This window comes from Daphnia magna, linkage group LG3 (assembly GCF_020631705.1).
Source record: "Daphnia magna isolate NIES linkage group LG3, ASM2063170v1.1, whole genome shotgun sequence".
Lineage (NCBI taxonomy): Eukaryota > Metazoa > Arthropoda > Branchiopoda > Diplostraca > Daphniidae > Daphnia > Daphnia magna.
In genome coordinates, this window is record NC_059184.1 from 5,953,972 (window position 1) to 5,971,835 (window position 17,864).

The window sequence follows — 17,864 nt, forward strand, 5'->3', positions numbered from 1 at the left end:
CTGCCAGATCCTCTTTGACTAGCAAATGCTTGTAGAGCATTGTTTTCGATGGTAATAGCAGGAGTACGGCTTGCTTCTTCTTCAATTCGCCTGACATCAATTCGTCTTTGCTCAGAAACAACTCTAGCTCGTAGAGCGTCCGTCGTTCTTTCGTTGTTGGGTACATTGTCCCATGACGATGAGAGATATCCAAATCTTGCAGGAAGACTACACATGATAGTGGTAATTAAATCATGTTCAGTGATGTTCACACCTAGATCGTTGAGTTCAGTCGCCATTGATTCTAAAGCAGTGATGTGAATCATGATGTCTTGACCGGATGTAGGCCGTAGATTGAGAAAATCTCGATGTAATAGATGCTTGTTATCAGCTGCACGCTGTAAATATTGAGTCTCCAATCTAGTCCACATTTCGTGGCTAGTTCTGCTATTAAGTAGTGCGAGTTTTCTGACTTCGTCGCAACTGTTAAAGATGAGGAATCTTGCATAGCAATCTCTCATTTTCCATTCATCTATCTCGTCACCATTGACAAGCATAGGATTTACTACATTTTGTTCAAATTGTTCGGGTGGAAGTTGATGCTCACCCTATCAATATTGACAAAGAACAAAGGCAGACATTAGAATGTTTAATAATTCTCTTCCAACGTATAAACGATTGGGTATAATACCTCAACAATTGGTTTCAAGTTCTTCAGATAGAACATCATCTCCATGTTGTGTTTCCAAGTGGTAAATTCTTTACCATCAAACTTTCTTGTGTGCTTAATCACCTCTAATGAGAAGTTAGTAGCCATTCTAGAGAGTAAATAATAACAAAAGAATCGTCAACTGGGCCCATAACCTGTTGGAGTTCTGAACGAACTCATTTACTCTATCTAGTGACATCACACAGAAAGTAACAAACAATTATCAAGTGGATAAGTAATGCTTACATAAAGTCCAGTTTGGTTACACTTGTATTCAATCTTAGCAACAGCTAGAGAAGGAATGATCCATGCTCGTCTTAAAACACACACAGTCAGAAAGCGCAAACCACAGCCACTGAGTCTCTTTGTTCTGTGTCGACGTCCTACAAACGACGATCTCCTCAGGCCTAAAACTCCACCTTGGTTTTCAGCAACCCAAGCTATAATAGTTGGTTGTGGAATGTAACCTCAACAGTTCAGAAGAATTCGACCAATCAATCTACCGAGAAGCAGTGGGGAGCATTATGTACAGTATCCTGCACAAAAATCCGAACAGCGATTTTTGTGGCAAAATCCATCTATTGGCGGGGGAACGCAACTTTTGCCGTTTTTGCCATGCAGGGCTTAGGGCTTGGAAGGTGGGTTACAAAATGCATGTTTGTTTTGGTAAATCATGGGAAGGTGGGTTCATGTTTCTTTTGGTAAATCAATACATGTTAATAAATAACTTGATGTTTACTTTAAATATAACTAAAAAAGCATAAATAATACTTTGCTAGAAAGCAATTCTATGCCATATTTTAATGGTTTTTTCATTTAAAAAAAGATTTTAATGAAAACTAAGAAAAAAAAACTTCTCCTTGGATCGCGATTCCAACCCGGATCTCAAGAGTGGAAGACCGAAGCCTTAACCATTAAGATATTGTGACTATTATAGCTGAAAAAATATTGGCAATATATTGATAGCTGCGTGATATAATTTCAATTGAAATATTAGAAAATAAATTTTCAATCGAATTAAATCTTTTCACGGGCGTTTTCAACCGTCTGCAAACAAATTATATTACAATTTCTTATTCTCTGATCAGGGAATTGAACCCCGGCCTCCCGCTTAAGTATCGAATGCGCATATGTCCATATAATAATAATGTTTTTCAAAATGAGCTCAACAAAAAAAATAAAGAAATATCTGTCGGTTGGTTTTTAAATGTATTAATACTTAGTCCAATAACCTTCGTTTTCTATTACCATTTGCAACCTGTTAATCATTGAATTGGCTAACTTTCGCCAATAAGTTGGCCTCCCCTTATACCCTTCCCAAATTGCATTTCTCTTTTCGAACACTTCATCCGCGGAACGCGGACGGAAAAATTCCGAATTCTTCACGATATCTCCCCAAACGTTTTCGATGGGGTTCATGTCCGCCACTTTCGGCGGCCAAGGAAGTAATTCAATGACTTCCTGGTGATCTTCAAACCACTGCTTGATTAGGTTAGATTGATGTATTGGGGACCTATCTTGAATGAATTTGATTCGCCTGCCAGGGAATTTTTCATGAATCGAAGGAAGCAGGACGTCCCCGAGAATTTGAAGATACTTTTCTCTTTTCAGCTTCCCTTCAATCCGAACAAAATCTCTGGCTCCGTTAGCTGAAAACCATGCCCAGACGGGCACAGTTTTCCTTCCGCTGCACTCCTTAATTTGGACGTGTTTTCTGTCGAAACGAGTGCCATTTACTCTATAAGCAAACACCCGCCCGCACTCGTCCGATCTTAATAAATGTTTGTTAATTTCAAAATGGGAGCTAACTAACATAAAAATAAAAAAATAACGTCCTCCTACCGTTCCTCCGGCATGTTCACTAAAGTGGCTGCAAAGTGCAGCCGCTGTTCCGCATGCACTGGAGTAAAAAAAAATTTCTGCGCCACCCGACGCAGATGAATATTGCGCTTTTTCAGGATTCGAATTATTGTCGAAGGGGTTACTCCAATTTCCACTACGTCTTAATTAATATACACATAATGTTAATAAGGATCAATAAAAAATTGGTTTCAAAGTTACCTGCAATTTCCTGCGCGGTTGTAATAGGTTGAGCTTGCGCGGCGGAAACAATGTCGTCTTCGTTTGATTGGGTTAATTTTCACAAAATTCACTTTGTATTGGGAAATAACACTTTCAGCCAATACAGACAACGCAAAACATGACATAAACAACCAGAGAAAATGGCGGACATCGAAACAATTGACACGCGAAACCGCGATGTGAATTGCCTCTATATGTGAACATGTTTGGAAACCTGTACCCACTGTAAAGACCAAACTTGACCACTAAACAAAATACAGAATTACAATTACTTAAACCTTTTTTTGTAATTGGAAAATTTAAACTACCTCCAGTTGCGAGAAAATTCTTTTAAGATTTCGAAACTTTCGTTGCTCAGTGGATGTCCTCTGGATTGCCGACCAACAAATGCAATGTGATTCACGCTGTTTATGGTGAATGGGGGATATTTCAACAATTGCAATGACACGTCATGCTAAAAAAACCATTACATTTCAAATTATTTATAAAATACTTTTCATTTATAGCAAATACTTACTACTTGTGCTACTTGTTGAAAACTTTCCTCAACGCAGGTATAACATATATATATGTTATACCTGCGTTGACATATATATATGTTATACCTGCGTTGAGGAAAGTTTTCATCTATATTCGCATAACGTATGACTCTGCCTCCAGCCTGCTCCTTGGTTTAGTAGGCTCGCAACCTGTCATTGCTGCCCTCTGCCAGTTGTATTGGTAATTTGAGGGAAAACCACAGTAGGTAACGTGGAAGTCTCAAAAAATGTGTCAAAAATCCGTGAGTCTCAGACATGTATACATGGTTTAGGATGTTTGGTTGGAGGGAACGCCAAAGGCCCACATATTTTTCAGCACTCAGTACCATTTATTTCTTCTGCTTCGAATAATCACCAACAACAACGCGCAAATGAAAATAAATTGTACTACTCGAAATGCTGAAAATATATGGGGTCATTTAGTGTTCCGTACATTTGGCGTTCCGTAAAAATGGGCCAAGGGTGAGAGCCAGATGGCAGGAACAGAGTTCTATCAAAATGTAACAAGATGCAGCCTCGATTCTCAATATGATATGGTTGATAAACGCATGAAATAAAAAAAAATGGTTAAAGGAATGAGAAAAGAATAAAGAAGTGTGTTTAATTACAGACAATAAAAGTATGTAAGTCAAAGATGAATTACTGAATACAGAGACCTCTGAATATTTTCCAGTTTCCCTAAACCTGTTCTCGTGGCGGCTGTTTCAGTTTTTCGTTTTTACTTGTTTTTTAATGGTATACAGACTTGCAGTTGAAGTGTTCAATGATTTTGTTAATTAGATAAGGAAAACTGGATCAATTACAGCTAACATCTTTCACATACATAACTTAGCTAGCATGCAGGAGTTCATAAATAAGTGTAAATTTTAACCACCATCCTACTAGCACACATTGTCCATAGGACATCCATTGGATATCCGATGGTCCATTTTACGTTTGTCCGTTTATCGCTAGTTAGGGACATCCCATGGACGTCCAATTTCTTTCATTTTACGAGTGATTGATTGTGATATATCCTGTGGTTGTCCATCTGGTACCGATTTTGCATGAACCATTAAACGATAGTATTTGGACGTCCAATCATGTCCAGTTTTAGTATGTTTCTTTCAGATCCGATTTCATTCGTCCGAAGGATGTCTAAGACGGACAATAAATATGCACATTCATTTAGACAACACTCGGACTACATTTGGACTTGTATCTTTAAATAAATTTGTAATACGCCGAACGCATGTCATTTGTTTGGTGGCAACTAGATGTAATTCAAACGACAAATTGTTACAATTTGGTTATTACAATTGAAATAGACTGTGGTTAACAAGGGGACACACAAAGTACTTTCCATTATTGGAAATGGTTATAGGAATACGAAATGCCTTGGATTTCACAGAAGTTAATGGAAAGTATTCAATATAAATTTCTCGACAGACAAATGTAATCGCCGACGTGTTTGACGAGCACCAACCTCCTCTTTACGTTTTCTTTTTTGTGGCGACGATGCTAAACACTGTTTTTGAGACATATTTTAAGATCCGATAAATCACTTACTAATTTCAACTTGATTCCAACTAACATGGATACTTTGAACTGCCAAACTTTAATATTAACTCATTAAAAGTAGAACAACTTGCAAATTGAGAAATTCAATCTTACAGCAGCAGACTAAAGAATTTCCATCAGGCAGCGAGGCACGTACTAAACAGCAACATAAATGTCTATATTTAATTTCGTTTCAATTATTTCCAATTTAGGATTTTTAAAATTTCAATTACATATTAATAAAGACAACAAATATTATATTCACTTACACTCTGATAAACACTTTGTGACCCATCAGAGTCGCTGCATAACATTTTGATTTCAGAGCGATGGTGTGTTTAGGGATTCAACGACAGACAAGAAGGACACATGATAGGGAAAGACAAAAGAGAAATGCTGATCGTTGAAAAAGAAATTGAGTGCTGACTGCAAAACTACTGGTTTACGTTTGTGCTGGAATTTTAAAGTAATTCAATTATTACGCTGTGCTTTTGTGAAAATGAAATTCATTTTTGGTATCCTGGTATTTATAGTTTTATATAAAATTTCATGTGTGCTTTAATTCTTTTTTGTGTTGTCCTGTGCTTGGAAATTTAAAAGCACGTGCTGGTTATTGAAATCTAAAATGCCATGCTTAACTTTTCAAAATCGTCAAGAATTTTTATTAAAGAGAACGGTCACAAAACATTTTCAATCAAGATACTCATGAATTGTTATATTTGAATGAAATGAACTATCTTTGAAATTTTTTGGAAAGGGAACGGTCCCAAAAAATCTGTTGTGACTGGTTATGCTTTATAGCATCTTAACTGAAATTTTGTGGTATTGGCCCGTGTTTGAATGTTTGAACAACATGTAACTTATATTGAAAAACTAACTTATCCTATTTTGTTCCTATTTGACACAGGTTACCTCGTGTTGGTTTTTTCAGAAAAATTACTCAACGTACCATGGCTTCTACTGTAATTAAAATATATGCAATTTACTACTTTTTTTGTGTCTATCTAACATGTTTCGTCATTTAGGTTACAGACGGTAAATTCTCGCTGGTGGATTTGTCAGCTGCCGAAGGGCCTTACGTTGCAACTGTGCCTGATTTCTGGTTCATTGAGGGCAACACAAAGTGTTACTATCCAATATCAAGGGGTGATATTGCGGCAATGAAGAGGGAATCCGTGAAATCAAATTGGGATACTTATGGATGCAAAACTTGCAAATCTTTCAGTAACTTATTTAATATTACACTTTGTTCCAAGTTTGTTGTAATAATTGATCGTTTTTCAGATTCTTATGAAGAATCTCGATCGAAGGAAAATCAGGCTACTATTCAGTCAGATATAAATTCTGAGTCTGATCAGCATACACCAATGGGGAGAGGTCATAGGAGCAATAAGAGGGCCCCTGGCAGATATCTGCATTCAGAAACGGTCCAAGATGAGCGTTCTTTAAATGTTGAGAGTGAAGATGAGAGTGTTGGAATGTATGGTCCCACTCCAAACCTTGCTCAGCAGACGTTCGTCACTACTCCTGTTATCCCGCCTTTGCTGCTTTCTAATGCGGTTTCCCAAACAGCAACTAATTTGGCTAATTAGAATCATCAGCCGTTTCCCTATTGTAAAGAACCAAAACAATTTATTCTTTATTATTTTCATTATATTTCCTACCCTTTATTCTTACGTAACATTAATTTTCTATACGCCCCTCTTTTCTATGTAATTTCTTCCTTAGACGTTTTACAGACTGATTTACCCTTCAAACGTTTCAACTTAATTTTCTTGTAGTTCGACCTTCATGAAACCCGTATAAAAACTTTTGTTCTATAGAAAATAGCGAGAGTCACTTTTCACAAATCAGTTCCTAAAAGAGTTGTTCCCCAATTTTTTGTGCTACTGAAATAAACTTTACTAGAAACGACAATGAAAAAGTAAGTTAAAATATTAATAACTTACATTTGGTGGCAGCGGAGTCGAACTCGGCTTTCGTGTTAAGTTGAATAGCGTGTGTTTTTTTTTGTTTTATTGTTTGTTTTAAATTTTGTGGTAATAAGTGTTACTTATTACCTTCTCTTCGTTTTTTGGCTTCCAATTTGGTTGAATTTTTTGATAACTTTTCATAGTTATAAAAGAACATGCTTTGTTAGGAATTAGTTCGTTATAAAAGATGAGGGCAAATGAGGATAGCGGTTTAGAAACCACTTTAGAAAGAAGATCTGTAAGAAAAGGACCTATAATACAAAGATTTGTTCGATCAGTACGTGAAAGGTTCACTCCTTTAAGATCAGGAGGCGGGTCGACGTCAATTTTGAGAAATAACGAAAATCTAGGTGTCGAACTAGATAGTGATAGCCCACATCAATCAGATATTGATCTTCTTGATTCCAATGAAATTAAAGAATTGAGAAATGATGATCAGTGGAACGAAGTACTTAATATGCAAGTATCATCACAAGACGAAACCGTAGTCGAACCCCTGATAGGCGAGGAGACAAGAGAATTGCTATCATATAATCAACTTCTAGAACAGGCTCGGGCAATTACGGACCTTGAAAAAACAACAGATAGGGTAGAAAACACAGAAGATATCTCTATAGATTTCCAAGACCTAGAACTAGTAAATGAAGAGAACCAAGATCGGGCATGGTTTTATCAGCAATACGGAAATACGAGAATAACGGAAATTCCTGTTGACGATCTTATTTTTGAATTGCAGTATTTACTTCGAAGTGAAAAAAAATAGAGTTAACAAACAAAGAAGTAGGAACAGCCTTAAGAGCATTACTCTTAACCGAACCCATTTGACATCAATTGAACTCTTTAAGCACTGTGGTCTAAAAACATACTACGAAAGTACTGATTCAGAGTATGAATCAGTGCACTCGGGAGAACAACAAAGTAGGTCAGAATCAGAGTTAGTTCCCCAATCTTTAGTAACACTCGAAACTGAGGAGGAAAGTTCTAAAAACAGCGTACCCATCAAAATTGTAAGAGCGGAAATCCACACGCAAGGTGATCAGATTCCTTTAGATTGTCCTAAATCGACCCCTAGTACCACAACAATCACTTGTCCGGCGGTTACTCATTCACAGTCAAGTATGAATACTCAAATTCCTCAATCACAGTTAGCGTCCACTCCGTGTAACTATTTACCGTATCAAGGACTACAAAGTCGAAAAGTCTCCTTTACTCCAGCGTCGATCGTTGAGCAGTCAAACAAAATCATGCAAAATAAACCTTTAGAAGAAACAAACCAAGACATGCCCATTAAAATATACGTAAAAGAATTGAGCCGTTTGATGGAATCCGGAATGGATTATGAGGATGCTTCTAAAGCAGCTGATTGTATTGTGCAACACGTTCTAACGAATACTAAACGTTGCATTAATTCCTCTCAGAAAACGAAGCCTAATGGACAGCCTGTTTTTAGAACTAGCTCTCAGCCTTCATATCTTACCTCAACCCCTTTACATACACAACCACTTGCGTTAAGTGGACAAAGTGTAAAAATTCCAAGCATGTACAATAAGCAAAGTAATAACGGAGCCACTCCAAAGTACTCAGTTACCAGCTCCATTCCTAAAATGAATCCCTTAGTAATGTGTCCGTCAAAAGTAAACAGTATAGGAAACACAAACAATTTGATTTCTAACGCCATCGATAAAAATAAAAAGTTACAACAAAGCCAAGCAATGACGTTATTTAGTAACGTCGGAATTTACGTAGACCGTGAACGCTCCGGTCGCTTTGATGACTGGCTTGCACATCTAGAATCAGTACTGGTTTTAGGCGATTTTGAGGAGTCAAGAAAAATTATCTTACTACGCTCCAAATTGTATGGTGAAGCAGCTGATGAGTTTGATAACTTTAAACTTGAAAACCCAATTAGCGCGCAAATTTACGACAGAGTAAAGGAGCGTTTAATTAAACTTTTCCACTCTACAGAGACCAGATCTAAACAAAGCGTTGAATTTCATAATATGCAACGGGAACCCGAAGAAAATATGAGACGTTATGGGAATCGTATACGCAAGGCCTTCCACTTAGCGTATCCTATAAAATCCACGATAGATAAAGCAACAGCTTTTTCCAGAGAACAAATTATGATGGACAGATTTCTGGAAGGGCTGTCTTTCGACGTCCAGACCAGACTTAAGTATAAAGAATTCGCAACTTTTGAAAAACTCATAGAAAAAGCTGAAATGACGGCCATGGCAGTAGAAGAAGCCCAAGTTAGATCCAGACTAAATGCTTTTCAGGCCAAATACGTCGAACCTAATAGAGAATTTACTAAAGTAAAGGAAGCTTTAGATCGCCTTAGTTCCCAGGTGGAATCAAACACTCACCAAAAACATTTAGAAGAAAACATGGAGAAAGTGCAAAGACAATTATCCACCAGGAGAAACGTGAGTTTTTCACAGCGCTCACCACAGTTAAACCCTCCAATCAATAAAACAGGGGATTTATATTTTTGTGATTTTCACAACGATTGGGGCTATCACTCAATAAACAATTGTAAAGCAAGGGAGAGTCAAGCTAATGATAAATGTTTTCGTTGTAAAGAAATTGGACACCGAGCAAACTTTTGTCCCCAGATAAAAAATTTGAAACCCACTCCTCCAGAGGGTTATGACGGAAATGGGAAAAAACTTCCTTTGTTTGAAGAAAGGGGAAACTAAAAACTACCGATGTAAGCGTTGGGCCCCTCGGTGGAACTAAGAAAAAGCCCCGACATCATATAAATAGTTTAGCAGTAAAATCTACAGTTCCTAGGATAAGAATAAAAATAGGAAATTCTGTTGTAAAAGCGCTGTTTGACACTGGAGCCGAGAGAAGCGTTAGTAGCAGCACATTTTTTCATAAGCTTAAAGAAGGAAAGGAATTAATTAATTTCACTAAAGAGGTAGATGTGGATCTTTTCAGCATAAATGACAGGCGCCTCGTCACGGAAGGCACAATTACCGTTAACTTTTTTGTGGCAGAAGAAACGCCACGCCAAGCACTTAGGCAGAAATTCATAGTCGTAAATGGAATTGTTGAAGATTGCGTTCTAGGGCGCGATGCACTTTGGAAACATCAGTTTATCTATAACGGAAAACAACAGTCCATCTACCGAGTCCCGGAAATTGATCACTTCCAGGAAACAGAAAATCCCTTTGTGATTAGCAAATCTTTGAGAATTCCTCCAAATTCCACTAGTCTCCTAGAGACTAGAGAAGAGGAAACTCACCCTTTCAACCCTCTCAATACTTGTCATTTTGTTAGATGCTGTAATATTCCCTCCGGGCTTAGTTTGGAACCCTACATCTCTACGACACCAAATCGTTCGCTCCGTGTGGTGGCTGTTAATGGAACAGATAAAACCATATTTCTACCTCGCCTTACAGTGTTAGGAACCCTTCATATTTCCAGACCTTCAAGAAAGCCAGTTGAAACAATGGCTTCAATTAGCGTAGCTTCAGGTCCAATCAACACAGCAGCCGTTGAGTCGGCTCTTCCAGACATAGATGAGGAAAACAAAGAGAATTTGCGTAGATTAATAATAAATAATTATAACAGTTTTGCTTTTAAAACAAGTGAGTTAGGCCATACTACTTTAGTAAAACATGTCATTGACACACAAGGACAAGGTCCTATTCGTCAAAGGGCATATCGCACGTCTCCAAAACAAAAAGAGATAGCTAAAAATATCATTGATGAACTGATGCAAAATAAAATAATTCGTTATTCGATGTCCCCGTGGGCAGCCCCGATAGTATTAGTAAGTAAGAAAACAGGGGATGTCCGTTTGTGTGTAGATTTTAGAAAATTAAATGCAATTACAAAAAAAGATTCTTTCCCTTTACCTCGTATTGACGACGTTTTAGATTTACTTGTGGGACAGAGGTATTTTTCCACATTAGATCTTGCCTCCGGATATTGGCAAATTGAGCTCGAGGAGGAATCCAAAGAAAAAACAGCCTTCATAGTCGATGACAATTTGTACGAATGGAATCGTTTGGCGTTTGGTTTAACCAACGCCCCGGGAACGTTTCAAAGACTGATGAATTCAGTTTTACGAAGAGTTATTGGAAAAATTTGTCTCGTTTATCTTGACGACATAATAATTTTTTCAAGAACAATTGAAGAGCATTTTAGCAATTTGAAGACTGTTTTTTCCCTCTTAGAAAACGCGCACCTAAAAATGAAATTGTCAAAATGTGAATTTTTTAGCGCAATCCGTTTCCTATCTTGGACACGTAATCACGGCTGAAGGAATAAAACCAGACCCTGCTAAAATTGAAATCCTTGTTAATTACAAAAGACCTGGTACAGTAAAAGAATTACAATCTTTTTGGGACTAGCCAGTTACTACAGACGATTTGTAAAAAATTTCTCTACCGTCGCCCACCCCTTGTTATCACAGACCAAAGGAAAACCTACTGATAGTGTAACTTGGAAAACAGATGAAATTGCAGCTTTTGAGTACTTGCGACAATGTTTAATATCAGAACCTATCTTGATATATCCGGATTTTTCAAAGGAATTTCTGATTTACACGGACGCAAGTAACTATGGCTTAGGAGCCGTCCTTTCTCAGATGAAAGACGGAAAGGACCAACCTATAGCCTATGCAAGCAAACATCTTAATAAAGGGGAAATCAAGTATTCGACAATAGAAAAAGAGGCTGCAGCAGTAGTGTTTGGGATAAAACGTTTCCGACATTATTTACAAGATCAACCTTTTGTTATTGTAAGTGATCACAGGCCTCTTCAGTGGTTGCAGACTTTTAAAGACGAAACAGGGCGACTAGGTAGATGGGCGATCTTGTTATCTAATATGAAGTTCAGTGTTAAGTACCGACCAGGTCGAGTACACGAAAATGCTGATTTTCTTTCTAGAATACCGATGAATCTAATATCTGCCATTCCTGCAGACAACAACGTAATGTGTCAAGAACAACAGAAAGATTCTCTGTGCAAAGCAATCGTTACGTTTTTGGAACAAAATGAACCTTGGAAAAAGAAGATGGCCCGATGCCTTCTTGGGTCGGTGAAATAGATTATTTCTTTGTAGAAAATGGTCTTTTATGTAAACACTACGAACCTACGTCAGTGAAAAGAAGAAACTTTGAACAGTGTCAAGTGGTTGTTCCACTTTCTCTGAGAAAGCAACTTTTACAAGAATATCATGATTCCCCATTGTCAGGACATATGGCAACTAGGCGAACATTCTTTCGTCTAAGGGACAAATACTATTGGCCTACCATGTTACGGGATGTTAAGGAATATTGCACTTCTTGTGAACCTTGTGCGCTGGGACGTCGAGTGCACAGTACGAAAGCCTATCTCAACCCGTTAGACCTCGCTACAAGACCTTTTGAAGTATTGGGCTTAGATTTCCTAGGTCCAATCAAACCGCATTCACTTCAAGGAAACAATTATATATTAGTAATCACGGATTACTTTTCTAAATGGATAGAAGTCATTCCTCTTACCAACTGTACCGCCCTCAGTACTAGTAAAGCCTTAGTAGAACGAATTATTTTACATCATGGTCCCCCGAAAGCAATAATTACAGATCGAGGCAGTAATTTTACTTCTGAATTATTTTCTGCGCTTTGTAGAGCTTTAAACATTAAACGCATGAAAACAACTGCGTATCACCCTCAGACTAATGGGCAAACAGAGCGATTCAACAAAACTGTTGTTGAAATGATAAGGAAATATTTGGAGAATGGATTCGAGCGGTGGGAGGATATTTTAGGCCCCGTTGTTTTCGCTTATAATAATTCTGTCCACTCGTCAACACTTGAGACTCCATATTTTCTAAATCACGGTCGTGATCCAGTCATGCCGATTGATCAATTCCTCCGTCCTCTTCCCCCAGTAATAGTTACTCCCTCAGACTATAAAAGTCAAATTATGAAACGCTTACACGAAGCCTTTCAGCTTGTAAAAATCAATCTTTCCCAAGCTCGTGAACAACAAAAAGCCCAGTACGATAAACGCGTAAAAGAGCAAAAATTTAACGTAGGAGATAAAGTTTTACTAGATATGCGAACGCCCTTGGCGGGAATTAGTAAAAAACTCATTCCACGTTTTATAGGCCCTTTTAGAATTTTGAAAGTAAGCAACAATAGTACTGTGGAAATACAACAAGACGTAGGAAAACAAACTCAGCTTGTACATGTGAATCGAATAAAACCCCTATTTGAGTCAATGATCTGGAAAGACGAACCAGGTGTCGACTTTTTTGATGTAAGAATTAAGAAACAAGCCGAAAAATTCGTACAAGAAACCGTAGATGAACTCGAAACTTTTCCTCTACCCCTAGAAACAAACCTTCAATCTGAGTTAGAACAAATTCCTTCTGAAAAAGAAACTCCTACTCAAAATTTGATAAGACCCCCACCCACAATTCCTCCTACTCCAAATGTAATGATAAGTTCACCAACAATTTCCTTACCTTCCAAACCGATTCCAGAGACGTCAACCTTACCCATACAACCAGAGCGTCGCCTCGGGTTACGTCCTCGAAATCTTTTAAAACCAGTTGTCAAATTATGAAATTGTATTGCTGTAATTTTTTTTTTTTCATTACGTTCGAATCACTTTAACTAGCTTTAAAACCGTGTTTAAATTCTAAAAACTTTGTATTAGTTATCTTAATAATTCATAGAATGGATCCCTGAAATTGATTTTTTAAATTACTTTTCTCATAGATTATGTCTTCTACCCCTCCTCATCATACCGTTTTTCTGTCGCCTCCATGCTCTTAACATCACTATTTGTAATTGTACGGCTGCTCAGCCAAAAGGGTTCCTAAAATTCACTAACGATGACTGTGATTATCAAATAAGCCCCCTTCCCGCTATTCCAGTATATTATGATGTCTATTCTACTCTTCCCCAAATTACCCGTTTTGTTGGCCATTCGTGTACCATATGGCTGGAAAAGAAACACATCTATACTGACTTCTGGGGTTGGCAAACTCCAAGTCAATCAAGAGTGCCAATAGAAGTCAATGCACATGAATGTGAAAAAATGCGTGATTCCCGATTGTGCCATGGCAAAAGCATGGACTACTTAGGAAACAATAAGTGGTCGTTCGAACGTATTCCAAACGTGCAGGGTAGCTGGCTTCAAGTCACAGGTGATCAGCTGATCAACTGTCGATTAGAAGAAGTTACTTTAGAAACTGAGTGCGCTAACTGTACGATAAGTTCACCCATTGGCGATATACAGGGAGGGATCAACGGATCCGTTTCTCACAACCTAGTGACCATTGTCTGGAAAGAATCGTTAAGAGAAGTTCAACAGTGCAAACTAAGGCTTGTGGAAACAGGTATCGCTCAACGTTACCTGACTAACAACAGTGAAATAGAAAGAATTCGTGACGTCGAACAACAACTTGACTTTGTTTACAATACAACTAACAAAGAATATTGTAATTCATCCGAAAAAAGTTACAAACAAGTAATCGGAATGGACAAAGTTATTTTACGTTTACATTCTTTAACTGATACCAACGCTCATCCGAGTAAACCACTGGAAGAAGACATCGAAAAAATTGCTGACATTATCCGGGCTGAAATCAGCGGAGCAGCACATTCTCAATACGCACGAGACCGAACTACCGATGGAATAAATGGAGTGGCTCGAGAAATTCGAGCTCTGCAATGTGAAAATCGAGTGCTGGCACACAAAACTGCTATCGCCACCGCACAACACAGTGGATGGCTTGCTGCCAGTTACCTTAATTTACCCACATGTAGCAAATTGATAGCCACTGGTGAATCGATCAGCGTCTATCAATGCTCCCCGAAAAATTCAACGATCACCACTGAAATCACAAGCTGTGGTCCTCAACCCAAACTCGGCGACTACACTTTAGACACTGAAGGATGGGAACTGACGCCTTACACCCCCTGTTACTGGCACAAAAATTTCGTCAACATCAACGGTCGAGCACATTTCTACAAAAACAGTTCTTGGCATCCAATCGTCCCCGGTGTAATAATCCAAGGACATAGTTTGATCAACACTTTGCCGTATGAAATTGATAAGCTACTCGCACTAAGTTTACACCCCGCGCTAACCCCCCACCCGATGAGCACCGCAGCTGCAATCGCCGAGATAATTGCTGCTGCTAAAGAAGAACATAGCATCGACCTTGGAAATCCTTTTCACATGAGCACTCTTCTTTCCTCACTCCAAAAAGAAAAGAACGTTTCCCTGTCGTCTAAGATTCTTAGTTGGTCAAGTAGCATTTGTAGTCTTCTAGGGATGGGATTTATCGGATTCTTTTTCTTTCATTTTTGTGGAGTAGGTTCCCTTATTGCAAGATACATACCTTGTTGTTCTTTTCTAAGTACTTGTAACCCTTTCACTTGCTTCACCAAAACATCTGATAATGATATAGAAGTAGGCCACCCCGCGTTATTAAACCCCTCAAATCCATCCCCGCCCATTACTATTGTAAACTTACCCGCCTCTGTTCAACAACCCGCCCCGGAACTTTTTGCCCCATCAGCCCCTTTTCTACAAAGAGAGCCTCCACGGAACAAATTCCACCGGGACGCACTAAGACAAGCGCATCGAGAAGCAGCTGTTCTGTTGAATTAATTAATGTTGTTTTCTTGTTTTGTTTTGTCTCACTTTCTATTCCGTTCCAAATTTGACCTTGATTGATTGCGAGACGCAATCTTTTGGAACCGGATAGCTATGTAAAGAACCAAAACAATTTATTCTTTATTATTTTCATTATTTTTCCTACCCTTTATTCTTACGTAACATTAATTTTCTATACGCCCCTCTTTTCTATGTAATTTCTTCCTTAGACGTTTTACAGACTGATTTACCCTTCAAACGTTTCAACTTAATTTTCTTGTAGTTCGACCTTCATGAAACCCGTATAAAAACTTTTGTTCTATAGAAAATAGCGAGAGTCACTTTTCACAAATCAGTTCCTAAAAGAGTTGTTCCCCAATTTTTTGTGCTACTGAAATAAACTTTACTAGAAACGACAATGAAAAAGTAAGTTAAAATATTAATAACTTACACTATGAATCGACTACTGCTCTGCACCCAACTCCAGTGTCGTTCCCTATTCACGCAAATCGTGTGGTTCTGGTATATTAAAATTTTGTTGTGCCATCAATGTTGTTATCTAACGTTTTCAGGGTCAACATTTTCAACCTGAATTAAATCATCGTCAATCGACCCAATCTAGTGCTGTTTTGGAACAAATTCTACCCATTCCAGTGATCACTCCTGGTTTAGCTGATCAATTAAACGAATTGTCAGATGGTAATACTGATTATAATTGTTATTGTGTTTTATCCATCTATTAATTGTATGTTTAGGTTCAAAATCAGTTTTAGCAAAACTTGTGAAAGAGGTGCTTAAACTTCAAGAAAACATCTCAAACCTAATGACCAAAATGGTGGTAATTGAAGGCAAAATAGATATGATGACAAAGCCAATTGAATCTCAAGCCGCCGAACAACGAGAAATTGATCCTGATTTTATGACGGAGCCGCTTAAGGAAATGGAGGATGTCAAATTACTTGAGCAAACTTTGTTGGATAATGACAAGTACTATCAACTGGTAAGATAATCAAGTTATTTAAACCTATTCATTTATAAAATAATCATATGTAAACATGGGAACCTAAACTTAACTGGATAAACAGGGATCTCCAGAAGAAACTTTGTATGTGGCACAAGACTGCTTTGACTTCAATCATGAAGCCACTCGAGGTGAGAAAAACCTACATGCCTCATTTTTGTCCTTATCTTCATCGTCTTTACCTTATATTTAGGTTTAGTTCTCTTTAGGGTTGCTGTTAAGCTAAATGTGTCATGCCAGTCATACCATCAAGCCCGTCTTGTTTCGTTGTGGAACCCCAGCTTCAATATCTTCAAGAGTTATGGCAGAATCAAGATTTTGGTGTGGCCGTCAGAGATTTGACCAACGCCCAACGCGTACCATTTTTTAAACGTTATTTTCACAAATTGTGATTACGTATTGTATTGTGTATCGTCCTTTGTATTGTGCGGGTATTGTGCTCAATTAATACATTTAAAATGTAAAACTGATATCCTGTAGCTAATTTATTTACGAATGGTGTTACGGGTCGACCCAAAAAATACATCCCATGGACGTCCGTTTGGACTAATATAGTATAGGGGTGTGACCAAAATAAAACATCCTGTGGACGTTAGTTTTAGACATCCCACGGACGTTCATTTCATCCATCCTAAGAACGTTCCTTTCGGACGTCCTGTGGATGTTCACGATTTACATCCATGGGAGAGGACATTAGTACATCCTGTAAAAATCCATAGGACGTCAAACTGGGATATCCTACTGGATCGGAACTGACATCCATGGTATATCCTATGGATATCTCTGTGCTAGTAGGGTACGCTTTTTAAAATCCTTTGAAGGAATTAAATTGGATACCTATTGTTTAAAAAAAATGATTAAAGTTTAATTGATACTACTTGAAAATTTCAAAATACCTGGTTGTAGCAGTTTGAACACATTAAACCTTCTGGCAAATCCCACCAGTCACATTTTATGAAAATTTCTTCATTTGATGGTAAAGAAATCCCGAAATGTAGTTCCGTTGGAACTACATTTGCCTTGGGAAATTCTTCTATAAATTATTTAGAAATGTTGATACATTATATATTAGATGTTGTAAAAAAAATAGGTAATATTAATAGTTTACCATGTTTCATAGCCGAAATACTCTCAAAACCGACGGTGATGATGATATTGTTTAGCCGATGTTATACTATTTTTTTCGCTTGTTCTGGAGTCATCCTCATTTTCAGATAGTTTTCAAATAAGAATTTTTCACAGTACACAAAAGTAAAAAGATTTCTCAACACTAACGATTCACACTAACGTGGAAACCCTATGAAGGGTAATGTACTACTGTACTTCATCAGATGTTGGCGACTATTAAGGGGCAATCTTGGTGTTCCATGGCCTAAGAACACGGAAACGGTAACCATATTGCTATATTC

At 37.8% G+C, this 17,864-nt stretch overlaps 3 protein-coding genes and 1 long non-coding RNA gene across 5 annotated transcripts; all 4 read left to right on the forward strand.

Moving 5' to 3' along the window:
- Positions 1–3,446: 3,446 nt before the first annotated feature.
- LOC123470350 lies at positions 3,447–3,974 on the forward strand. The gene is made up of 2 exons (XR_006644000.1): positions 3,447–3,515; positions 3,582–3,974. It is a non-coding gene; the product is annotated as an uncharacterized LOC123470350 (long non-coding RNA).
- Positions 3,975–5,228: 1,254 nt separating this feature from the next.
- LOC123466357 lies at positions 5,229–6,813 on the forward strand. Of its 2 annotated transcripts, none has more exons than XM_045170807.1 (4): positions 5,229–5,314; positions 5,756–5,810; positions 5,874–6,072; positions 6,133–6,813. In XM_045170807.1, exons 2-4 carry the CDS (start codon positions 5,799–5,801, stop codon positions 6,438–6,440), a joined length of 519 nt encoding a protein of 172 aa, XP_045026742.1. In that variant the 5' UTR covers positions 5,229–5,314; positions 5,756–5,798; the 3' UTR covers positions 6,441–6,813. The 2 variants fall into 2 exon arrangements, with proteins under 2 accessions (XP_045026742.1, XP_045026743.1); XM_045170808.1 differs by having other exon boundaries at positions 5,242–5,371.
- A 1,720-nt stretch (positions 6,814–8,533) lies between these two features.
- LOC123470503 lies at positions 8,534–9,478 on the forward strand (the record flags this gene model as incomplete). The annotated part of the gene is made up of 1 exon (XM_045170805.1): positions 8,534–9,478. A coding segment is annotated over exon 1 (945 nt), but the record flags the coding sequence as incomplete, so codon positions are not given.
- A 6,414-nt stretch (positions 9,479–15,892) lies between these two features.
- On the forward strand, positions 15,893–16,974 carry LOC116919600. The gene is made up of 5 exons (XM_045170809.1): positions 15,893–15,956; positions 16,007–16,133; positions 16,190–16,434; positions 16,520–16,586; positions 16,649–16,974. The coding sequence occupies exons 3-5, from the start codon at positions 16,258–16,260 to the stop codon at positions 16,795–16,797; spliced, it is 393 nt and encodes a 130-aa protein (XP_045026744.1). The 5' UTR covers positions 15,893–15,956; positions 16,007–16,133; positions 16,190–16,257; the 3' UTR covers positions 16,798–16,974.
- Positions 16,975–17,864: the final 890 nt, after the last annotated feature.

Coding starts and splice junctions, on each gene's coding strand:
- LOC116919600 (XM_045170809.1), top strand. CDS start 16,258: ATGACCAAAATGGTGGTAATTGAAGGCAAAATAGATATGATGACAAAG. Junction 16,435..16,519: donor ATGACAAGTACTATCAACTG/GTAAGATAATCA, acceptor CTGGATAAACAG/GGATCTCCAGAAGAAACTTT. Junction 16,587..16,648: donor CAATCATGAAGCCACTCGAG/GTGAGAAAAACC, acceptor CCTTATATTTAG/GTTTAGTTCTCTTTAGGGTT.
- LOC123466357 (XM_045170807.1), top strand. Junction 6,073..6,132: donor CAAAACTTGCAAATCTTTCA/GTAACTTATTTA, acceptor ATCGTTTTTCAG/ATTCTTATGAAGAATCTCGA.